Source organism: Mastigoproctus giganteus, chromosome 5 (assembly GCF_048544385.1).
Source record: "Mastigoproctus giganteus isolate SK-2022 chromosome 5, ASM4854438v1, whole genome shotgun sequence".
Taxonomy (NCBI): domain Eukaryota; kingdom Metazoa; phylum Arthropoda; class Arachnida; order Uropygi; family Thelyphonidae; genus Mastigoproctus; species Mastigoproctus giganteus.
This window is the reverse complement of record NC_143579.1, coordinates 59,354,775-59,378,107: the sequence shown is the minus strand read 5'-3', so window position 1 is coordinate 59,378,107 and position 23,333 is coordinate 59,354,775. Positions and strand designations below refer to the sequence as shown.

Here is a 23,333-nt window from a genome sequence, read left to right as displayed (position 1 = left end):
TAATTACCGTGAAAATATGTACAACAGGATCAGAGGCATTTTCAAGGACATCTTTTAAAGCATCAAAACGCCTTGGAAAAGTTGAAGTAATTTCGAAGTCCTCGCCACCCCTGTCCACGTGACCTGCCTTCTGATGCGTCACTGTTGGGTGGAGCTATTGACTTCGCACCCTTCACCCCTGTTAAATTGTGGAGGCATTATACAGTAATATTAATATTCTCATTTTGCACGTCACTTTCCCGCTAGTTTGTGCTGTCAACGCTGTCAGCTTCACGTAACGTGGAGCGTGTTCACTTTCGTAACTCCCCTCCCCCCATCACCTTCGAGCGAGGCCAACATTGCCGACCTTGATTATGTAGATACTAGCTGTTCACTTCCGTGTAGTAATTGTGCGTTGGTGGAGAACTGGTTTGGTGTCTTCGCGTATTCGGTTTTTTAGCACACACAGTCGACTTTGGTCAGAAATGTCTCGTATTTTACTTCCTTAGAATAAAGTACACAAAATAGCAGGTTGTGGAAAAAGTGGTAAGTGGTCTTCGTGAGGTGTAATGTAGGTACACAGAGGGCCGTGTCAAGACTTTTTAAGTGCCTGAATGTAGACAAGATTATGCAACCCCTCCCTTCCAAATGTGGAAAGGTTTCAGTATTTATTTTTAGATTATTTCCCTCTCTCCTAAACATAGTCTGTGTTCATTCTGCAGCCGCTGAGAATGGGTTCTTCTTGGATGCGACAGCTTCCAGGTCTCCATGTTAACACGGCCCTAGATACACATAGCTGAATTCAACATATACGCACGCATACGTTTCATTTTCTTTTGTGGGCTTTTTTCGCTCCGTGACTGAGTTAGTTGGTCTCAGACGTAGATAGCGAGGTTCCCCCCCCTCCAGAAACTGGGATTTTTTTTCTTCCAGCAAACAGGCAAATCGACCAGAGAACACACGCAATTTACAGACAAAATAAATATATGGGTAGATATAATCATTTACAGGGGACCCTAATATCATATTTTTTTTTTTTTTTTTTTGTACAAGCAAGACGTGAAATAAAATTATAGAATATAAATTTCACTGATTGTCAAAACTTAAGTAGTAGTAGTAGTACTAGTAGTGGCACATGATGCAAGAAAGCAAGTGTAGGAGCTTATGCAGCATCAGCCAAAAAAAAAAAAAAAAAAAAAATCACACCATACCCTCCAATTGCCTGTCCAGTTCCTCCTTAAATTTATTTAACCTATCAACTTCCACAACGACAGATGGAAGTTTGTTCCAGCAATTAACCACCCGCTGGCTAAAGGCAAATTTCCGCACATCTAATCTACATCTGTCCTTTCTTAATTTGAACTTATGTCCCCGTAGGTTGGTAATCTGAACAAGTGGAAGGATCCCATCAGAATTCAGCGTGCTCAACCCATTCAAGGCCTTATAGACCTCAATCAGATCACCGCGCAGGTGCCTAGTCTCCAGCCACTGCAATTTGCAGAACTTAAGCCTCTCTTGATAAGAGGATCCCTTCATTCCCCTCACTAATCTTGTTGTCCTTCTCTGTACACGCTCAAGTAAATCTACATCCTTCCTAAAATGAGGCCTCCAGACCTGTACGCAGTACTCAAGGCGTGGCCTGACCATTGCCTTATACAGAGGGACAATCACCTCCTTTTCCCTGCTAGCAAAATTCCTATATATCATTGACAAAACCCCATGACCCGCCCTAGCAGCCTGTCTGCACTGCTCAGAAAACTTCATATCTGACTGCACAATTACTCCCAGGTCTTTTTCATTTTCTACCACCTTAAGTGTAGTACCACACAGTTGGTACGTTTCTCTGGGGTTACTTCTACCCATATGCAGTACTTTGCATTTGTCAAGGTTGAACTTCAGTTGCCACTTCTTAGCCCATCTGCCCAAATTATCTAGATCCTGTTGCAGTAGCACACTTCCACTGCAACAGGATAATGCAGCCCCTCCCTTCTAAATGTGGAAAGGTGTGTAACATGGTATGGAATAAAAAAACTGTATTATCCACCTATCAGTCCTTATTATATTTAGGAAAGCAAAACGGTGGAAGACTCATAGTATAAATTATCAATTTTATTGAATTTTATAAAATTTTGTCGCTAAATTTTATGATTTCTTCTGGCTATTGATGATCCAAATAACGGCATCTAACTCTGTTCCCTCCTCGAACATCTGCTTATGTTTCATTAACTTAGTACACTGAGTGGACAGAAATTATGAGATACCTACCTAGTAATGGGTTGGCCCACCTTTCGCCCGGATAAGGGCAATCACACGGCGAGGCATTGCGTCCATTAGTTCACGAAAGCGTTCCACAGTTATTTCCATCCATGCTTGCTGTCCATAATTCCGTCGCATTCCTGGGTGGAGGATCCAAAGCTCAAATGGACCTTTCCACAGGGTTCGTGTCAGGTGAACGGGGAAGCCATTCCATGGTAGTAAAATCTGGGGCATGCTCTTCGAACCATGTTCTAGTCACCACGGCTGTGTGGAGAGGTGCATTGCCCTGCTGTAAGAGTCCATTGCCCTGTGGGTGCACGATGATCATGAAGGGATACCGATGATCTGAAAGGATCGACACGTAATCTAGACCGTTCAGAGATGCGTCTAGGCGTACCAGAGGTCCCAAGATGTGCCAGTTGAACACGTCTCAGACCATTACCGACCGTCCACATGCCTGAACAAGGAACAAGAAAAACTGGAAACGGGACTCATCGGACCAGGAGACCCATCTCCAATCATCCAAGGTCCAGTGCCGATTTTCTTTCCCCCAGTTGAGACGTAGGGTCCTGTGTCGTGGTGTTAGCAATGGGACTCTGCTGGGTCGGCGGCTCCCATAACCTATTGCGGCTAATGATCGCCTGATGGTCTTAGTGGAGACGTTTCTGGTACCTCCCTCGTTGAAGTCGGCGGTGATTTATGCCACTGTCGCTCTCCGGTTGGCTGAAACAGTGCGAACAGACGTCGACGGCTGCGTTCATCCACCACCTTACTCTGCCCACAGCACTGTCCGCAGTGAGATGTTATTCCGGAAATGGTGCATTCCCGATACACTCTTGATACTGCCGAACGGGGATAGTGCAAATTTTGTACCGCTTCCGTGATAGAGTGACCAATGAGTCGTGTACGCACTATCATCCCTCTTTGAAAGTCGGTTAACTCACGACGTTTATCCATACTGACATCGAATTACCGTCTGCGTGAATGCAGTGTATCTACATTCACGCATACCTGTCAAGCGGTGGGTTCGTCCACTAGCGAGAGGGGTGAGATCGTCGGGTTTCCCAGGAACCAGATGTCCCATGAATTGTGTCCTTTTCAGCGTAGTTGTCGATCAAGTAGTATCTCGTTTATATCAAGAGGAAGTTTGCTAATATTGAATTTTGTTAAAATATGGAAACTTGATCTACAATGCCTGTTTATATTATCCAAATTTGAACGAAAATATACATAAATATATATTAAGCACTTGGTGTAGCTATATTCTTTATGTATATATATATATATATATAATCTTTATTGTATACAAACGTGGTATATACAATAGACCCTTCACAGCAGCAATGCCAGGGGTTTTACATTGGCTGGTGGACAATAGCCTTGGGGAGACGGGGTATGTCTGTGAATGAAGAAGATAATTTCTTTAGGTTAATTACATTAAATGAAAAGTCGCCATATAACCATATTTACAAATGGAGCAAGTGCAAAGCATCGTTTTAGTTCGAAATAAATCACCAAAGTAGGCGATATGGCATCGTTCTTGTTACATCTCATGTTGTGAACGCTTTCACAACGAGTTGCCTGTTATTACACTACATCGAATAAGCAACGCTTCCCAGAGGTCTATTGTTACTTGTTCTAGGTGGATACCACCATCCACACGGCACCGTTTGTAAAATGGTATAGGATAAAAAAAACTGTGTTATTCACATATCTGTCCCTATTAAACTTGGGAAAGCAAAAAGGTGGAGGAAAGTGATAGTAGAAGAGGAAGAAGAAATGCCATCGAAAGAGACAGTTACTCCTCACTCATAAATCCCTCGAATAGACAACTCTTCCCCATTAGGGAAGATTATTGTTAACTATTCTTGGTAACTTGAATAGCATCAAGCTGCCGCAGGTCTCACCGTATCGAGGCTTATTGGCCTCTCTTCGGTGGGTGAACAGGTACCCCAGTGTTATAGTGAGTGACAACCCAGTTATAAAGTTTAACTTCACAATATGAGAGATGCCAGTTGGTGTGCGACAGTAACGTACTAAAAAGGGTTTAGAGCTAGAAGTACCGTAGTCTGAGAAGCTTTCAGCTCTAAACTCTTTTAGTTAAATACAGAATTATTACAGAAGTGAACCCTTTAGAAATGTTATGAATATACTGAACGAAATATAAAAACCAAATGCACTTTTCCTGAAAGGGCAACTACAAAAAAGTTTTTTTTTTCCCTAACCTATAGTATGAGCATATGAAGTTTCTGAAGCCACCACAAGGAGCGCTTCGAACATAAACCTGCATCAATGGATTTCCATTTTGATAGTATACAATCATACGCTAGGAGGGGGGAAAAGCTTCTTTTTCCTTGAAGTTATCCTTTCAAGTATTGTAAATTTGGTTGTTATATTTTGTTCAGTTTACTCATAATAATTTACTTAAAGTGTTTTATCTTTCGTTATAACCCTGTATTATAGCAATAGTCTACAAATTTGAATTAGCTAAAGTTAGTTACTGCAACGTATTTGAATCGTCATCTTGCATCATTAATCAATGAGATGCAGACGACACACACAGTTCGGTGGCAAACTTCCAAACCAATGAACGGCAATAACATCTTGTTAGAGGATATTGGGGTCACTGATAAATTCCTCTTGCCAATTTTATAAAATTGTGTGTTCCCTTTAAGTCACTGTGTATCATTATTTCAATATAAGTTCAGAGCTGTAACAAGGAGAGGAAGGACATCCTTAATATCTTCTTCTATGCGTATAAAAAGGTACAAGGTTCGAAAGAGCCAGTTTAAACCAGATGTTAGGATGACAAAAGCTTTTAATATTTTTTCGAAGTAGTCCCTCGTACAGCTATTTAAAAAAAAATTAACTCATTTGAACTGATGACCACCAATCCCTTTGTCACATTCTTTTCAATGTCCTGCATACATTGAATCGTCGTCCTTTCAGTGTGGATTTGATTCTGAAGAACAAGTAGTTCGGGGGGGGGGTAAATAAAGGAATAAGGGGGTTTTAGTTCTACAATCCCACTCTTTCGTCAAAATTTCCTTCATAATGAGCTCAGAATGCGGCTGAACATTGTCCTGTAACAGGAATCATTTTTATTTTTCTTGACACTGAGAATTTACTCGAATTCTTTCGGTCCAAAACTTGAGGGTTTTTTTTTTTTTTTTTTTTTCTGGATTTTAGGCGCGTCAGTGACTTAGATCATATCAAGCCATTGTGTATTATTTCTATACAAGCGTGCGGTTCAGAGCTGATTTACTTGTTGTTGAGCTGAAAAAAAAACCAGAATAACTCACGGGGGAAGTGGGGAACCCTGCTCCTTCCACTTGAGATCGGCTAACTACATTTCAGATTGAAGAAATCCTCCAGTCTATGACGGGACTCGAACCCAGACCACTCCGAACGAGTGGTGACGACACTACTCTATGCCAAGGAAGGCCAAAACTCAAGAATTGTACTCTTATTCGTCTTCTTTACTGGTGGAACAAATTCCTTTTGAAGGAGTTCCTTTCTATTGAAGAAAGTGATCATCGTCACTTTGGGTTTTGATTTTTGACAGGAATGTTTTTGCCTCTCAGAGAGCGTGTTGATCGCTGTTCCATCCTTTTTCTCTTTATTTGTGGATTGTATTCAAAACACTACGATTTGTCACTTGTTATGATCGGTTTGAGAAAGGAGGGATCGTCACCAGCAACTGGGATGAACTCTTCACATGCTTCTAACCGAGCGGTTTTTATTAAGATAAACAGTGCAGCACAGTTGCTAGCGCGAATCTTCTGTTTGCCCAAATTTCTTGAATTACTTGAATAGTTTCCCTGTTAATGTGAAGTTGTTCTTCCATCATTCAAAGAGACATTAAACGACGAGATGCAATCAATGTGTGAAGCTTTTTGAGCGTTTCTAGGGTTAAAGTATTCTTCGATGTACACATCAATCGCCGTATCCCAAATGGTCACGATCATCCAGATATCATGTAAACCAGTGAAAAACATTTTCCAATTCGTAGGTCCATCACTTAACACAATGAGAATGCCGTGAACAACGCAAGAGCTCTGATAAGACTGCGTGTAAGCGACTTACGATACGCAGTGATCCATAGAAGAAATGCCATAGTGTGTTGCGTGTTACTTTATTATGTGTTCAACAGACTGAGTTCCGGAGCATAATTGTCAAACCTCGTATTATTCCATCTGCAGGTCTTGTAGTACGTATGGATCATAAGAAAATAGAGGAAAATTTTAAATGCGAATGTTTTATGCATAAGGCGTATTAATTAGTGTAGTTATTAATTTAATCACCTATTAAATTACTTAATTGGGTAATCACAAAAGTTAGGTGCAGTTTTTTCAAGGTTTGACAACCTTTGACAACAATTATGGGGAAGCCATCGTAGATGAAGATTATCGATGCACATTGAAAGTACAAGTGACCGAGCGAGTTGATACTCAGAAAATGTGAAGTGCGGTTCAGTAAAATAATGAAAATATGGCATTACTACAGTAGGAATAGCATTTTACTATTCTAATTGTATTTATTCGAAATTCTTACTTTATGAGTATACAATGGGCACAAACACTATCCAAGCTGCCAGTAAGATATGCACGGCATTCGGGGAGGGTACAGTGAACGAACGCATGGTTCTGAAAGTTTAATTAGGTGATGAAACACTTAATGACGCAGCCCATGAGGGACGACTGACTGCCATTCAGTCGAATTCAAGCCAAACATGTCCAGTATTAGCTGAGCGATGTTGTAAAAAAACAAAACTGTGAGCGATGAAATAACTTTTGCATTGACTTGGAAAGATAATGAACATAAAGTGTTGCTTGTCGACTGGGAAAGATGTACAATCTGAGCAATTGGTTCCACAAACTCACGGCTGATATGAAAAACTCCAGAGACTAATAATTTAATAATGAGCCATATTTAGACCAGTTGTCGATGTACGACGAAAATGCTTATATCAGCAACACCAAACAATCATATTGTGGTTATCCTGTGACCCTCCTGTACATGACTTCACCAACAGTGAAATACAGGTGGTGAAATAGATGGTATTGTCCATTACGAGTTTCTGTTTTCTGGCCAAATGATCACAGAGAACAGTGTTTTTGTTCTTTTTCTTTACATATGTTTATATTGTGCAAAAAAATCCTTTATTTCTTCATTATTTCATTCTCAGAAAAGAATGTTGATTAACAGTAAGTACAAGCAGTTAGCTGCAGAATCAAGGACGCTCAGTTCGAGTTAAAGATCAATTAGTTGCAAATTGCTGTGAACGTATGCAGTACAGATAGTAGAATGTCATGGTACAAACGATTGTAAAGATTAATATGTGTGTGTATGTATGTGCAACGAAGTAGGGTCCAGAAATTCAGGAAGAATTATTTTTCCAGCTGTTTCATTTCTGTATAGTCATGATCTCAAATACACCACTTCACCTGGATGATTGCCAAACCTTGAAGGAAATTAATGAGGCTATTAGATTCGAAACATCAACACTGACCGTGTCCGGGGTAAGCGATAGAAAATTAATACTTGCAACATCAGGGCCGATCTTGTGCCCTAAAATATCATAGAGTATTTTACATATTTCGATTGAACCTTAGCATTATTTTGATACACATCAATGAATGATCTTATCATAAATTAGTTTTTGTATTTCTCATAAAGAAAGCGTACACTAGAAGGTTTTTTAAAGGCATTATTGGGACGTTTTTATATTAAGCTAATGATATAAAGGCATGTCTAGTTATTCGTATTTTATGTTATTATTCGTAGTAATAAAATAAAGTGTTTTTATTTCCTGTTGGCAGCTCATTCCGAAGTGTCCTGGAATCTCTCACTTCCCAGGATGCTGTGGAATGAACAGATGTACTTTTTACTCCAGGCGTGGATAAACTGTGGAGTATCTTTAGCCTATCTGGCCTTATGCTTTTCGGCTGCATACAGGGAGTATCCTAACAAGAAATTTTTGTTTGTCACGAGTCTGAGAATGTTATATATATCTAAGGCTAGACGCTGGCTAAAACCAGGATTGTGCTTAAAACATCTCGAAAAATTTCCTTTGAAAGCGAGATTAGATGTCAATCTCTATTACACACAAGTTGTTCTATGCACAGGAGAAGAAGATGGTATCATGCTGACTTGCTCTATTATTCTACACTACAAAATCCAAGTCAGTTTGGCACTAATAACCTATCTTGTATTCTCTGAAAGCTTAAAAAAGTCCATGTCTGTATGAACGTGCATATCGCAGGTTTTCATACATGAAAAAAAGCTAGAATTAAATCTGTTAACTTTAAATAAAACCGAGATGTACGAGTGTATATAAAGAGGCATTTGGGTGTCTGTTCGCATGTATATTTTTGCTGTTGATTTTAAAGTTTTAGTGCCACAGAACAAACTTCGTGATACCAGGAGTTGCCTAGGAATTTCACTACTTTTAAACAACAACAAAAACTGATGCGTAATAAATAAAATTTTATTCATTTATGTATTTTAAGTTATGCACTTTAAATAATAGCTGCTCCCGAAGGAGAAGTTAATTAATATAACTATTAAAGTGCATTGCAATATAGGCAATATATGGATTTGCTTATATATAAATATATATTTTTTTTCATGACATGCGATGTTTGTAAGAAAAGATTTATGCTGTGTATTTCAATTCCTAATCTCTCTTTCCTTTCAGCTTTCAGAAGAATTAGTTCCCATTCGAAATGAAACGATTTACTGATATTATTTCAGATCTCACAAGACGAGCTGTGTGCAGTCAACAGGGACTGAGATTGGACTGTGACATTAAAAACATTCTAACCATCCATAGGGCATATTTCACAACTGAGGTCAAACAAGAGAACGTAACGTGTGGTAACGGAGAAACGGAAATGGTATCGTGCCAGGAAGATATCAGGTGGTCTGTTAACAAAAGGTAATTGGTGTTTGATCTTTTCGCGCGTGCCCGCAATTCTATTTTTTACATGCTTATTTTCGTTGAGTTATTTAATTTTTAAAACAGTTTAACGCAAATTCCAGAAATACCATCGCTAAGATTTGGATATGATTCCCTCTTCCGGAGGGAGACAAAATTGTTACAGAATATATATTTTTGGCAAGTTCATATTAATTGGATCGAAACCGGATTTAGGATCCACTCCAGGTGTTAATTTTCTTTCCGTCGGAACTTTGTACAAAAACTCCAAGGAACGAAACCCATAATCTAAATGCGAAGCTCGACCCAGATTCATCTTGATTGTTATCCACACCTGCACGAATGGAGAGTTAATTGCCTGCTCTGTCTGTTGTGTGGCAAACATTTCGGTCCACCCAGATAAGCGTGTCACGTGTCTAATATTATTATTTCCTTTCTCACAGTCACACCCTCTTTTATTCTTCGTTTTACTGTGATTCCGCAGAATAGATGCGGCTGACAGATCGTGATAAGAAGTGGCGGTTCCCTGTATGTGTGTGTGTGTGTGTGTGCTGTAAAGTGTAGTCAAGAGGTTTCCTGTTCTGTCAGTGTGCTTTCTTGGGTGCATCATCTTCTTTCTGTTAGGTCACATACTGTATTTTAGGTCGTTAAGTCGAGCGGTAAGTTACTTCCTCTTTTACTGCCTCTTAAGGGATTTTATCTCAAAATGAAACTGTGTCGTCTAAGCTAGGAAGTGTTTTGTTTACGTTCACTTTCTAGCACATGGCAGTATTCATTTTCAGACTTTCATCGAAATTCAAAATATTGTACTGTTTTCATCTCTTTTCATCCTTATGGATAGTTTTTGCACTGAAGATACATTCCAAGGGGATGGAAAAATTGAATTAATTAGAACTTCTGTGTTCATTGATTACTGAGAACACCATTTGATACTTCCAGTTTGTGTACTTTGGATACTAGAGACAAAATTGAGAAAAGTTTGCATTTTAATGTAGCCATTTGAGAAAATATTATCGCATTTCAAAATTTCTCTAACTTACATGTCTAACTTTCATGTCCGGTGAACGGGGAGGCCATTCCATCATAGTAAAATCTGCGAATTGCTCTTCGAATCATGTTCTTATCACCACGGCTTTGTGGGGAGGCACGTTGTCCTGCTGGAAGAGTCTATTGCCCTGTGGGTGCACGATGACCATGAAGGGATGCAGATGGTCTGCAAGGATGGACACGTAACCTGGACCGTTCAGAGATGCGTCTAGATGTACCAGAGGTTCCAAGGTGTGCCAGTTGAACACGTCTCATACCATTACCGACCGTCCACATGCCTGAACAGTTCCTTGTTCACATGACAGGTGCATAGCTTCGTGCGATTTCCGCCAGATACACACCCTCCCGTCCGCTCGAAAAAAACTGGAAACGGGACTCATCGGACCAGGAGACCCGTCTCCAATCATCTAAGATCCAGTGCCGATTTTCTTTCCCCCAGTTGGAGACGTAGGGTCCTGTGTCGTGTTAGCAGGTGGACTCTGGTGGGTCGGCGGCTCCCATAACCTATTGCGGCTAATGATGCCTGATGGTCTTGATGGAGACGTTTCTGGCACCTCCCTCGTTGAAGTCGGCGGTGATTTGTGCCACTGTCGCTCTCCGGTTGGCTGAAACAGTGCGAACAGACGTCGACGGCCACGTTCATCCACCACCTTACTTCGCCCACAGCACTGTCCACAGTGAGATGTTATTCCGGAAATGGTGTATTCCCGATACACTCTTGATACTGTCGAACGGGAATAGTGCAATTTCTGTACGCCTCCGCGATAGTGATCCATGCGTCGGGTACCCACTATCATCCCTCTTTGAAAGTCGTTTAACTCACGACGTTTATCCATACTGACATGACATCGAATTACCGTCTACGTGAGTGCAGTATATACCTGCCAAGCGGCGGACTCGTCCACTAGCAAGAGGGGTGACAGCGTCGCGTTGCCCAGGAACCAGGTATCACGTGAATTTTGTCCTTTCAGTGTATTTTCTTACCAAATCCGTTAGGCTCCACTGTGAGCAGTGATGCAAGGGAGAGAACCCCCACTTTCCTGAAGGTGTTAAGTATTTTGAATAATGTTCATCTACTAAAGTCTCAAAAAATCATCTTCAATTACTCATGAAATTTTGCGCGATGTGATTCAGGCGTGCCAACATGAAATTAATTGTCTTGCATTGCAAAAACTACTGAACAGTTTAAAGCATTAGTGAATGCCATAAAATTGTATCACAATAATTTGAAGGATTCTCGGTTGCACTTTTAATAAGCCTAAAACAAAATGTAATGACTACTCGCTGCTCATCTGTTCTTGTACATCGACTGGCTATGATGAGGTAATAATAGATATAAATAACAATCTGGTCAACTCTCCTAGCGAAAGGAGTGAGTTGTTAAAACTTGCTTGGGGAATTACAATAAGTCTTAGCCCCCCCCCCCTTTTTTGACGAATTCTGTTGAAGATTTGCCTTGGAAAATTAGTTCTGGAACAAACAATGGAAGTATTTTAAGCATGAATAGCGTTTGTTCGGTTATGCGATTTGATCACATGTTCCGGGCATGTAATAGTGCACATTAGGAGAGTCCAATTAACAGTGATGATTTCAAAGGATGTGCAAGTTTACTGCCAATGGTAATGTTAAGAAAATTATTCCACAGGATAGTACCTAAGTTAATGTATAAGATAGATTTACAGATGGTTAATGGATGATTTGTAATTTGATTCAACCAATATTTGATTCCTCGGAACTATTTGATGTTAGAGAGTGGGCTGAGGACAAAACAGGCGATGTTACAGAGGAATCAGAACCACGTATATTTGAATATACTAAGTAGAAAGTTTTTTGTTGTTACTTCAATAAATTTCTGTTTCTGTTTATACTCCGGGACGACCACGCGGTCAGAGGAGTTCACAAGGTAGAGAGAATACAAGAAACAGCACCGTATTCAGCAGTCACGGGCTTGAACCCGGGTCACTCAAGGCACGTGTACTTATGCACCCGCACTCATGACCACTCGGCTACGGCGGCCTAAGTTCCTGTCTGATCGCTCACACAGCCGACATAGGCATGGTATACCATATTAGTTTTCATTGCCTTCGTTGTCGCTTTCATTACAGAAACTGAAGGATCGGATCACACCAGCTGTGCACTGCAACCAATATAGTAACATATAAGAATTTGAAAAGCAGAAGCATGGGGACGGGGAGGCGGCTCCGCCGCCTCCCCATCCCCATACTTCTGCTTTTCATCCCCAGCCTTCAGTTCTCCCCCAGTCTTTCTATACGCCAGCACATGTTCCACACTGTAAAACTCTATCAAGGTCTAAATTAAACTAATTACGCAAACTTTTAGGCTTTACAGAACCCAATGTTTATCCCTACGATGTTTTTTTTTTTTTTTTTTATGGCCCTAACCACTGAAATCCCAGGAAACTAGGTAGCAGGGCCTGCCAGAGTAAAATTTCAAACTATTGTGTACCTGATATGCCTTCACGAGGCCAAATATGGGCAACGTTGGACCCCAGCAGGAGTCTAGCGGCAAAATGACCAGATGAACAACGATACATAACACTACACTTACAAAATCCATACACTTTTAAATCTCTGGCCTTTGCAGTGAACTATTACATCCACAATGAAAGCAAAGTGGAGATGGAGGAAACCCCTGGTGCCGACTCTTCGAGAATTCGGAGAGTAATTTGGGAACGGGGATTTGTCATAATTGACAGCCATGCATGCCAGTGATTATATTAGATAACTACCACAAGTAAGAATAAAAAATGAGAATTTAGATTTTGCTGAGCAATTAAGTAATTAGAGAAGTTAGTAGTGCTAACAGTGGTCACTCTAAGAGACCAGGAAGTGTGCACGATTGTCACGGTCACAGCACTGAAAAGCAATGTTTAATGAGGCATGAAATGCCCTTCCCATGATTATCTAAAAACCTGTAAGACTTGTGGAAATATTCTTTAAACAGTGGTTTGTGGTTTGAATTTGTCTTGGAATAGCTATTCATCCACTTCGAAATGCTAACGTTTCCCTGTTGTAATTTTTCCGTTTTTACCTTTTGAAATTCAGCATTACTTCCTGAAAAAAAAAGAAATTTTATTTCTTGGAAGCAGTCCTACCTCTCCTTATATCTTAATATGCACGTAACATGGTTCTGCATGGTACGATTTTGCTTATCCGTTTTCTTTTTGTTATTTTCTCGGTTCACGCATGATATGTACCCATATTTTCGATAACCTGTGCTACGCCCATTTTTATTCAGAGATATTGTGGTATCGGATGATTGTTAGTTGTACTTGGTTTTTATTACTATATTTTATTCACAAATCACAGGATTACTTGAAATGTATGACGACACACTTTTTACAATTTAATGCTATATTGCATTAAATCTAAATTTTCAGTTAAAAAAATAAAGAAAATACGTATATCTTGTGTAAATACGTTGTTATATTAGTAATTTGTTGTCAAGTACCACAATTATTCCATGAGAGGGCGTATGACACTTTTGCTTGTATGAAAATTGACGATCGTTTGGTGTTTTTATTTCTTGTAACAGGATTCTAATTACAGTATTTTATTTATTTTTTTGGATGCTATATAGCATTAAGCAAGAAATAAAATTCATCCTGTGTCTAAATAAATACGGTGCTGTATTCGTAATTTATTGTATAATTATTCGTAAGATGACTTACGATACTTTCACTTTGGAACTTTTGGTTGGTAAGTGTTGTATTTCTTGTACTGTAATTGCATTTTTCTAATGATAGTAGGACATTTTTTTTTTTTTTTATTTTATAATATGCGCTATATTTTAGGCGTTTTTATTAATAGAATGAATTAAATTTTTTGTTTATACTGCAAGACTGCGACGTAGAGCCAAATATATGCTGAAAAGGTGAGCTATAACGCCAGTAAGTGTGGTATTAATTTTTGTGGCAGATATCCACTTTATACGAGCAAATTTGAATATACAGTACAATATCCGCTAAAAGTAAAAGAGTAGTTCCCCTCTACGGGGTGCATAAAGTCCTGTTATAGTTGCTAATAATATAAAATAAAAGACCATTCATGAAAATCTGGTGGGTTTAATCACGAAGTGATTAAATACTGTCGCAGTTCGCATTATGCGTAAATAATTCAAATGTTCCTGAAACAACATAAAAAATAAATAAATAAAAAGCTGAACTCAAAAATAGAATGGAAACGTAAAATAAGAACAATACGAGTAGTAGGGTAATGAGGATTTTGACAGATTCCCAGTATTTTTAGAGCTACGTTGAACTACGAAACTACATTAAATGAATGAACTCTATATATTGTATAATAACAAAGAGTGGAATTTTTGACAAAAGGAAGGACTTTTTTTTTTTTTTTTTTTTGGCTTTTCATTACAGCTTTTGTGAAATATATTCACAGGATTCCGTAGTAACAAGTATAGGGCATTATCTGAGGATGCATTTCGCTTTTTATAAGTTGGTTCCATGATGCCTTCGCACTATGCATTTCATCTAACAAACCAATCACCTAGAGTGGCAAAGATTCGTGCCATCTTTTACACAATGGAACTCACGTACGTGAGAGAGACGTTCGCTCACACACACACCTATAGCGAGTAGATGTAAGGATAAAACGCGTGCCACGAGACACGCAATACCTATTTCTGAACAATCGCTCAAACGATCAGTTTTTATCGTTGCTACCTTTGTGTATTCAGTCTGCGAAAACGGGCTTACTTTCAGTGGATTCGACACGCTGGTAATTCACCCCTCCCACTGTCCCTTACATAGACATCTGTTCTAGGGTTTTCCGGGCAAAGCTGAAACTGGTGATTGGTATCAGTGATAATAAGTGAGCTGCTTTGAGCATACTGCTACCCTGGAGTGTTATAGCTTTAACACACACGGAGACAGCTGTCCACGTGCATACAACACACCCTATCTGGTTTCACCCATCAGATAAAGATATTTAGACTCAGCATGATACTTGCCTCGCACTAACTTTTCCGATTGCACCAGGTGATGGGATTTGATGTTGACTTTAAAACGAGAAATGAAATATTTCTCGTGTTTCTTTTAATTTTTAAAGCATAAAAACATAAAATGGGTGCATTACCGTATTAAGTCTTGTTCTATCTTTAACCCATGTATATTGTAAACTTTTTATCAGATAAGATTATGAACTATGGTAAATACACTGTGGAAAAAAGTTTAAGGTATTGATGAAAAATGTTTTTTTGCGAAATTGATGCAAGACGGCGAAACTTGGTATGGAAGTTCATATATTATGGCACAACAGTATTATATGTAACATTATGTATAAAGCGCATTATTCTTGAATTATGTAAATCAATTCATGATTTTCTAAAAACGAGGATCCAGCAGGGGTGGTTGTAGATTTCAGTAGGGAATAAGATTATCCCTAATGGTCAGGCAAAACGACCCTCATGCAGTTATTGACTGTTCAAGAGTTCTTGTGGTATTGAAACCTACCCTTCCAGGTTCAGAATTCATGTAGGTCTCACGGCTAGCACAGTGATTACGATCGATATTTCTCCATACCTTGTGGAATTCAGGTTCTATGTAGACGGGCGTTACTTTTATGGGCTTTTTTTGCACCATGACGGAGGTCGCCTATCTTGGAAGAGAGTTGCCATGTTTTTCATTCAGCAAAACAGGCACACTGAACATAATATATGCGCAATTTACAGTAAAGTTACGCCTCACGGCCTTAGTTTCCTTTGGGGAAATCACTTAACCGATCATTTTTCCTAAGTACCCAGTATCCCATTTATGCCCAATGGGATACAACCTTGGAAAATTCTGTTACCACTCCATTCAGAAAATATCCTCACTCTGAAAGTCCACTACTAGTTGCCTTCGTGGGGTAGCAAGTTAGTATAATCACCGTCCCTCCCCACACTGGGTGGAAACGACCTGAGTTCGAATCCCGTCGATAACTTGAGGAATTTTTATCGATCTTTTTCACAACTTGGCTGAATTAGTCAAATCGACCACAGAACACACTTAAGAAGCTCTTACAGACCAGGACCCTATGGATAAGAGATCATAATCATCATCATCAAATTATCTGCTCCAGAGGGCTCGTCCTCTCTGCCACATTGCTAGAACCATTCCTTGCAAATCATGCTAACTTTACCACGTATGCCGATGATATAAAGTTCTTTGTTGTTACAAAATGCCACCAGTCTCTCCAGTCTACCACAGCGATCTCCAACGGACAGTTACAACAACTTGAAAATTACCTTAACGCGATTGGGCTTTCCATTAACAACGAAAAAAACTGCTCAACTTACTATAACCAAAAAGAGAAATATAAACGATGTGAACATCATGATTGGCAACTCCCTAGTTAAAAATGTCACCCAGAATAAAGATTTGGGCCCCACCTGAGACAAAGACCTTATGTTCTTGCCTCATTTTAATGCCACTCGGAAAAAAAAAAAAACATATGCTGCTATATGGGCAGTGAAACAGGAGATCTCCAACTTCTATTACCCACATCTTATCACTAACTATATTCTCCGTTGCATAACCCCAATTTCATTGTATGCCTCAACGATATGGTCCTCGGCACCTCCATCTTACCAAACCAGGTTCCTATCCCTGGAATACTGGATTTTAAAATGGCCAAATAAGGTCGCATGCCTACCACCTACAATCTCAAAATCTGTCATGCTCTCTAATCTAAATATGTTACCTTGGCAGTATCATATAATCTCCAGGAACCTCGTGATCTTCGCCCATCTTCTCTCTGGAAAATTAAGCTCTCCTGATATCTGGGATATCATTGCTAGACTGTCAGATCGTAATAGATCTCATACCAGCGCACTGCCATTCAGATCCAAGCTGCGCAGCATGACCTCCCTGGATAACATGTTTCCATTTAATTCAATGGAAATATTTAACAGGTTATCCATTGACTGTCAGAAGCTTTGCAAGGACAAAACGTACAAATCCGCATCTCTGGCAGATATGTATGCCCTGGTCAAACTGTAGGTGATATAACTTCTGGGATGTGCATATTATCCATATTGTTGTATTTATGTATCTACGATTATGTATTTATGCGGTTAGATGCTGTTTTAGGCCATGTATTGTATCAATTCATTTGAGTACTCTGTACATAGATTGTAAATAGTATGGCAATATTTATTTATTCATTATTATCATGTAACCCGTGTTCTCTAGCTGGATAGCTGTAACGGAACATTTCTTTGGAAATAAATTGATATTAATAATAATAATAATAATTTACAAACATATTATATACAGCGCAATATGGCCTGAGTTGCTGATGCGCCTAAAAACCCTGCTACAACAACTAATCCACCACTAGTTGCGCCCTCTGGCGTAGGAATAGAGCATTATCATCATCATAATGAAAACAGAGAGCCTACTGAATCCCTAATCTTTACCATTTTGACCGTTAATTTTTTCTCCTTCAATTGAAGAAAAAATATATTAACCGTCCAAAAATGATAATCTCCACTTGAATCCTTGAAGTGAAGATTTTGCAATTCATGCAGAGGATCGTAAAATCTGTTAAAATGTTCTACGGTAAATCTGTTTTTCGCGTACCAGTGCATTAGTAGCTTTGATTGCAACCTACTGTTTTCCTTTAAACTTTAAAGCATAAATTAACATCTGTTAATCGGAAATGTTTCACTCGCTCACTAGACGTCAGGCACGTCTAGAGAGCGTCAGATTTCATTAACCTTGACGTAGTTCTTGATGATATTCCCATTCCTCTTGCCATCTTTTCTTTGCACGAGGTTTGTGATGAATTAGATTTGTAATAGTCTTTATGAACTGCGGAATTCTAATCTAGATGTGCGTTGGTGGTCTGGAATAGATCTCTCCGTTTATTCTCTGGGTGTCGCAGTATCTTCTTATTGGTACAGTAGACAAATCAAACCCTCTGCTAATTCCTAATGCATAGAGCAATTTGAAAATGTCGGGTGGAGACTATCTTGCTTTGCGCAAGGCTATAACAACTACTTTATGTTTCTTTTTTATTTATTTATTTCATTTATTATTATTTTTATTTATTTATTTTTTTATTATTTTTTTTTGTTACCCAACTCCATATTAACCTATACAAAACGCATCGCACGAATAGCAAACATTGTAATTAAGGATTTAATTTTGTCTAGGTATTTCATCGCTTAACTTTAACACTATTTATGGTAGTTATTTATTCGCACACTCCGTACTATAATCAGAAACAACACACACTTCTGGCCTTTTACAGAGTTCTGTATTCATCACAGTGTGCCAAGGTGGAGTTGAACTGACGTTCAGGTGCCGTCCTACATAAGATACTACATGTCCGGTAGTTATTTTTTTGTTTCGGTGTGTGTTAAGCACTAGAGCAACGAAGGCTATGAGGCATACGTAATGTCTGTAATTTTGTGTTCCAGGGTCAGTTTTCTGGATGAGAAACCATGCAACCCTCGCCCGAAACCGACTAACTGAAGTAAGTAATGGACTTTTTTTACAAACTGGAAAAAGGCCATAAAGATTCTTCGCACCATTGAAAGGATTCGAACTCTTGCTTTTCCCATCCTGTGGGAGGACTGTGAGATATAATCACTGTGCTCGCGAAGTATTTTTCTGATGTAGACTGATTTGTTGTTCTGAAGTATGAAGTTATGCATGTGCGTAGGGATTTCACGAAGTCCATGACATTTTGGATTTATCTAAGGTGAAATACTTCTATCTATATTATATTATAAAGACGGAAAAATATTTCGACATTTTTTTTCCCACCTTTTCTGAAGGTATAAAAAAGTATTCGGCAGCGCAGCGCAAAGAGTACCTTTGACGTTAAAGCTGTCAAAGGCTGCTTCCGGATCAGCATTTCGAACGGCTAATTCGGTTTTATCTTCGAAAGCTCTGAGTGCGAGGTTAGACGTCACCAGTAGATTTGTTACAGTGGACAGATTAACCAATGCATAATCATTGTGGAGGCTGTAATGGAAGGAGCTAGGTCGATGTCAACGATGTGGACCTGAAGTGCTTGGGGAGGGGGGGTCTGTCTTCTCTAAAGGTCTGATGCGTGAGGGAATGCCTATTGAAAATGCTTACCGGTGGGTCGGCAATGTATGGGCACGTCACAATAAAATACGGTATTGCGTCAATTCCTGCGAATGCCGCAGTTGCGCGGGTGAAATTTTTGGCGAAGATTATTTGCTGCCTGTTGAATCGGATTGTAAACAGTTTGGGAAAGTTGTCTTGGTTTTGTAGTACGGTAAAATTGGTAGTTCCACTTGGGTTTGGAGAAACTGTAGCTGTAAAATTTATCCACTCTTCTAGATCTAAATTTTCAGGTAGATTCCCAGAGCAGTTCAGATATTTAGGCCGCCATAGCCTAGTGGTCACATAAAGGGGGCACAATCATGAACGCGTTTTAGGTTCACCGTGGTTCAAGCTCACGTGGCTGCTAAATACGGTACTATTCTTGTGTGCTCTATCTCGTAAGCCCCTCTGACATTATGTGTGGCCATCTTGGAGCGTAAAGAGAAAATTTATTTATTTATATTGTTTTTTTTTCACCTTTCATTAGGTTTGAATCCATATACTTTTTTGTCGCTACCGATTTGTGCCTACGCCTGTTGAAGACAGTCCGTGCTCTTGAGTGTGTTACCTGGCTCTGGAGCCTTATTTGTTCATAATTTGTGAGGTTTGTTTTTGAATAAAAGAAGCCATCAGTCGTGGGGTCCACCATTCCTTGTAGCTAAGTATAGTGCTAACTCTTCTTGGTGTTGCAAATAATGCAACTGTGTTTAACCATTTTGTTATGCAATATATTTCAAAATGTATTGCGCAGTTTTCAAGAATATTCCATGAGATTATTTGTGCTCCTGCTAGGCATTTCTCAATATTCAGGAATTTTGGAGAGAACTCCATTCTTCACACCTGGGACATTGAAATTGGGCATTGGTACAGCTACGAAGAAGATAAGATAATCGGATCGTGGTCTGGCATTTCACGCGTAGAATTTAGGTTACATTCATTTGGAAGTCAAGATTAAGTCGAGTCTGGTTGGTTGAGCGTTTATTAATTTTAGGCCAACGGGCGATCATTCTGAATAAGGCTTCCAATAACTTATGTAGTTGTGGAATTACATGTAGATTGAAGTGGCCTCAAATTGGCGCAATATAGCCGAAGCAGCTCTTGCGCCCCAAAACTACAAACAAAAATCGCCTCAAATTATACAGGGTTATTCACTACCAGTGCGACAAACTTGCAGGAGGTGTAGGGGGCATAAAGACGAATCGGAATCACATAGCATTGCAGGGTCCGAAATGCCTTCGTCATGCGGTAGAGGACGTTGAACGGGAGGTTGCGTGAACAGCGATCCCGCTGGAAGTCAGCATTTGCGAACCGGTTCTGTTGAAGAAACCAAGTAGCAAAAGTCCTCCGGAGTGGATAATCCGCAGGCTCCAATGATTGGACGCGTTGCAGATGGTATGAACTCATTTGGTTTGTTGACAGTATCCTCCATACAGTGGATTGGGAAATACCCAATCGTTGGCCTATCGCTCGAGTACTCGTACTCGGATTGCCTTCTGCAAGACGTAGGACAGTCTCCTCATTGTCTGGCGTCCTCGTCGTTCGCTCTCGATTCATGGTACCTCTCGTGAAACAACCAGTCTCACGTAACCTTCTGTGCACACGTGCGAAAATCGTATGATGAGGAGCACGCCTGTGCGGGAAACGTTCCTAGTACAAGCGCAGAGCGGCGCGCCCGTTACAGTCCGCAGCTCTATACGCTAGGTGCATGTCGGTCAGTTCAACGTTTGAATACTCGTCCATCCTACTGCCTCGGGAACCGGTTCGCAAATGCTGACTTCCAGCGGGATCGCTGTTCACGCGACCTCGCGTTCAACGACCTCTACCGCATGACGAAGGCATTTCGGACCATGCAATGCTATGTGATTCCGATTAGTCTTTGTGCCCCATACACCTCCTGCAAGTTTGTCGCACTGGTAGTGAATCACCCTGTATCAGGCTGACTTATGCAGTTGATATCGCACTGATATATTATGCAGAAAGGATAGGTGGAAGAGGACTAGGGTATGACTGCTAGGGGCAAAAGTTAATGACGTTGTAGAGCAGATATCATCTTTTAAGGTCACAAAAGGTGATATTGTTGTACACAGCACTAATGACCTTAAGAGTAAGAGATCTGCAGATTTACTTAACAAGTACAGGTCAATGTTGAAAAAAAGTCGCGAGCTAGGGTTGAATTTGAGTGTCTGAATTTCTTCCCAGACACGTTAGGAGGGAGTATATGATGATAGCCTTGTCAGTCAATTCGGCCCCGGAGAGATTGTTCAAGGCTCATGGGGTCGAATTTTTTCAGCGTGGTTTGTGCTTGCTAACAGGAGAGACTGCTTCTACAGGGATGGGATACACGTAAATAGAAAGGGTGCAAGAATATTTGATAATGTTATCGAGGCAGTGTTAGGTGGGTCGGAAAACTGCTAGCTTGGGGGAGGATTCACAGAACAAAAGATTAACAGTAGTCGGAGGCAGAGGCGGAATTCCATTGTAACGAGCAGCAGCCTAGACAGCAAGTTGCTGGGGACTTCAAGAGCTGCTGGGAGTCATCATGGAACAAATAAATACATTGGCTGTGTTATGGTAACTAAGAGTAAGAACAGTTGCACGTATACTTTCATGTACACCAGTTCTAGGAATATAGTAAATACATTTGATGAATTTGAAGTGCTGGTCAAGACATCAAAGGCAGATATTGTTGGGACATCAGAGACATGGTGTCACACAGATATAAGCAGTGCAGAATTGGAATTTGGGGAGTACAATGTGTACAGAAAGGATAGACAGGGTAGGAAGGGAGGAGTGGTTATGCTGTTAATTAAGAAAAACATAAAATCTAAGGAAGTGCATCCAGTTGACACTGGTGGACAGTGCGATATTGAGTCAGTTTGGTGTGACATATGCACTGAGAAAGGGGAAATGATAGTAAGAGTGTGTTATAGGCCTAATGACTGATGAGTACAACGAACAGTTGTGTAGGGAAATAGGGTGGGCCAGTAAATCAGAATGTCTTGTAATGGGGAATTTTAACTTTCCAGATATTGACTGGAACTTGTGGGCTGGTCACTCACACTCTACCAAGACTGTGGATTTATTAGAGGATTGTTTTCTCCAGCAACATGTTCGAGGGGCAACCAGAGGGGGTGTAATACGCTTGATCTGATTATCAGCGGTGATGATGCTTGCATTAGGAATTTGCAGATAAAGGAACCACTAGGAGACTGATTACAGTCTACTGATGTGGGATGTACTTAAAGATGTAACTACCATCAAGGGTGGTAGTTACATCTTTTAAGTAAAGATGTAAAAGGAAGGGTTTTTGTTTTCGTAAAGGTGACTACTGCGGTCTCAGACAGTTTTTGAATTCTGTACAGTGGGATCAACTGATGATGTTAAAAACAGTGAATTCGAAATGGGAGGCCTTCAGTGAATTAATCTTGGAAGCTACTAGGCTTTTCATACCAACTAAGAAATACTGTTCAAGATTTAGGCCTAAATGGATGTCATATGAACTAATGAGGCTTGTGGCAGAGAAGAAAAATGCGTTGGATGCATATAAATTAGCAGGTAACACAGAATCCTACGGCAGACATAAGGTAGTCTGTAATCAAGTCACAAAGGAGGTTAGGCAAGCGAAGGCTGATTATGAGAAATCCGTGGCAAAGGTTGCAAAGAAACACAACAAAGACTTCGTTACTTATGTAAACTCTAGAAGTAAGGGGATGAATCAGATTGGTCCACTTGATGTTGGTGGTTCGACTATTGGTGATCCTTCTCAGATAGCTGACAAACTGAATGAGTGTTTTACATCTACATTTACACATGAATTATGCAAGGAAGGGGAGGACAGAAGTTTACTAAACTAACAGGAAGCTAAATGATTTTGTAAAAACGGAGAGCAAATGGAGGAGAAATTGTTGAAGTTAAACATAAAAAAGGCACCTGGTGCAGATGGAATTTATCCAGTTATATTGAAGGAGGCAGCGAGGGAAATAAGCAAACCCTTGGTCATAATTATGAGATCAT

General features: G+C 39.9%; 1 protein-coding gene across 3 annotated transcripts in view; it reads left to right on the top strand.

Moving 5' to 3' along the window:
- The window catches only part of LOC150085430 (mannan-binding lectin serine protease 2-like), a 114,485-nt gene that overhangs the window by 21,811 nt on the left and 69,341 nt on the right, over nt 1-23,333 (top strand). For 2 of the 3 annotated variants that reach the window (XM_090373233.1, XM_090373231.1), the window contains exon 2: nt 8,992-9,175. In XM_090373233.1, coding sequence (XP_090229359.1) covers nt 9,132-9,175 — 44 coding nt within the window. In that variant the 5' untranslated portion in view covers nt 8,992-9,131. Of the gene's footprint in view, nt 1-8,935; nt 9,176-23,333 lie in introns of all 3 variants that reach the window. The other variant, XM_090373232.1, reaches the window with a different exon arrangement.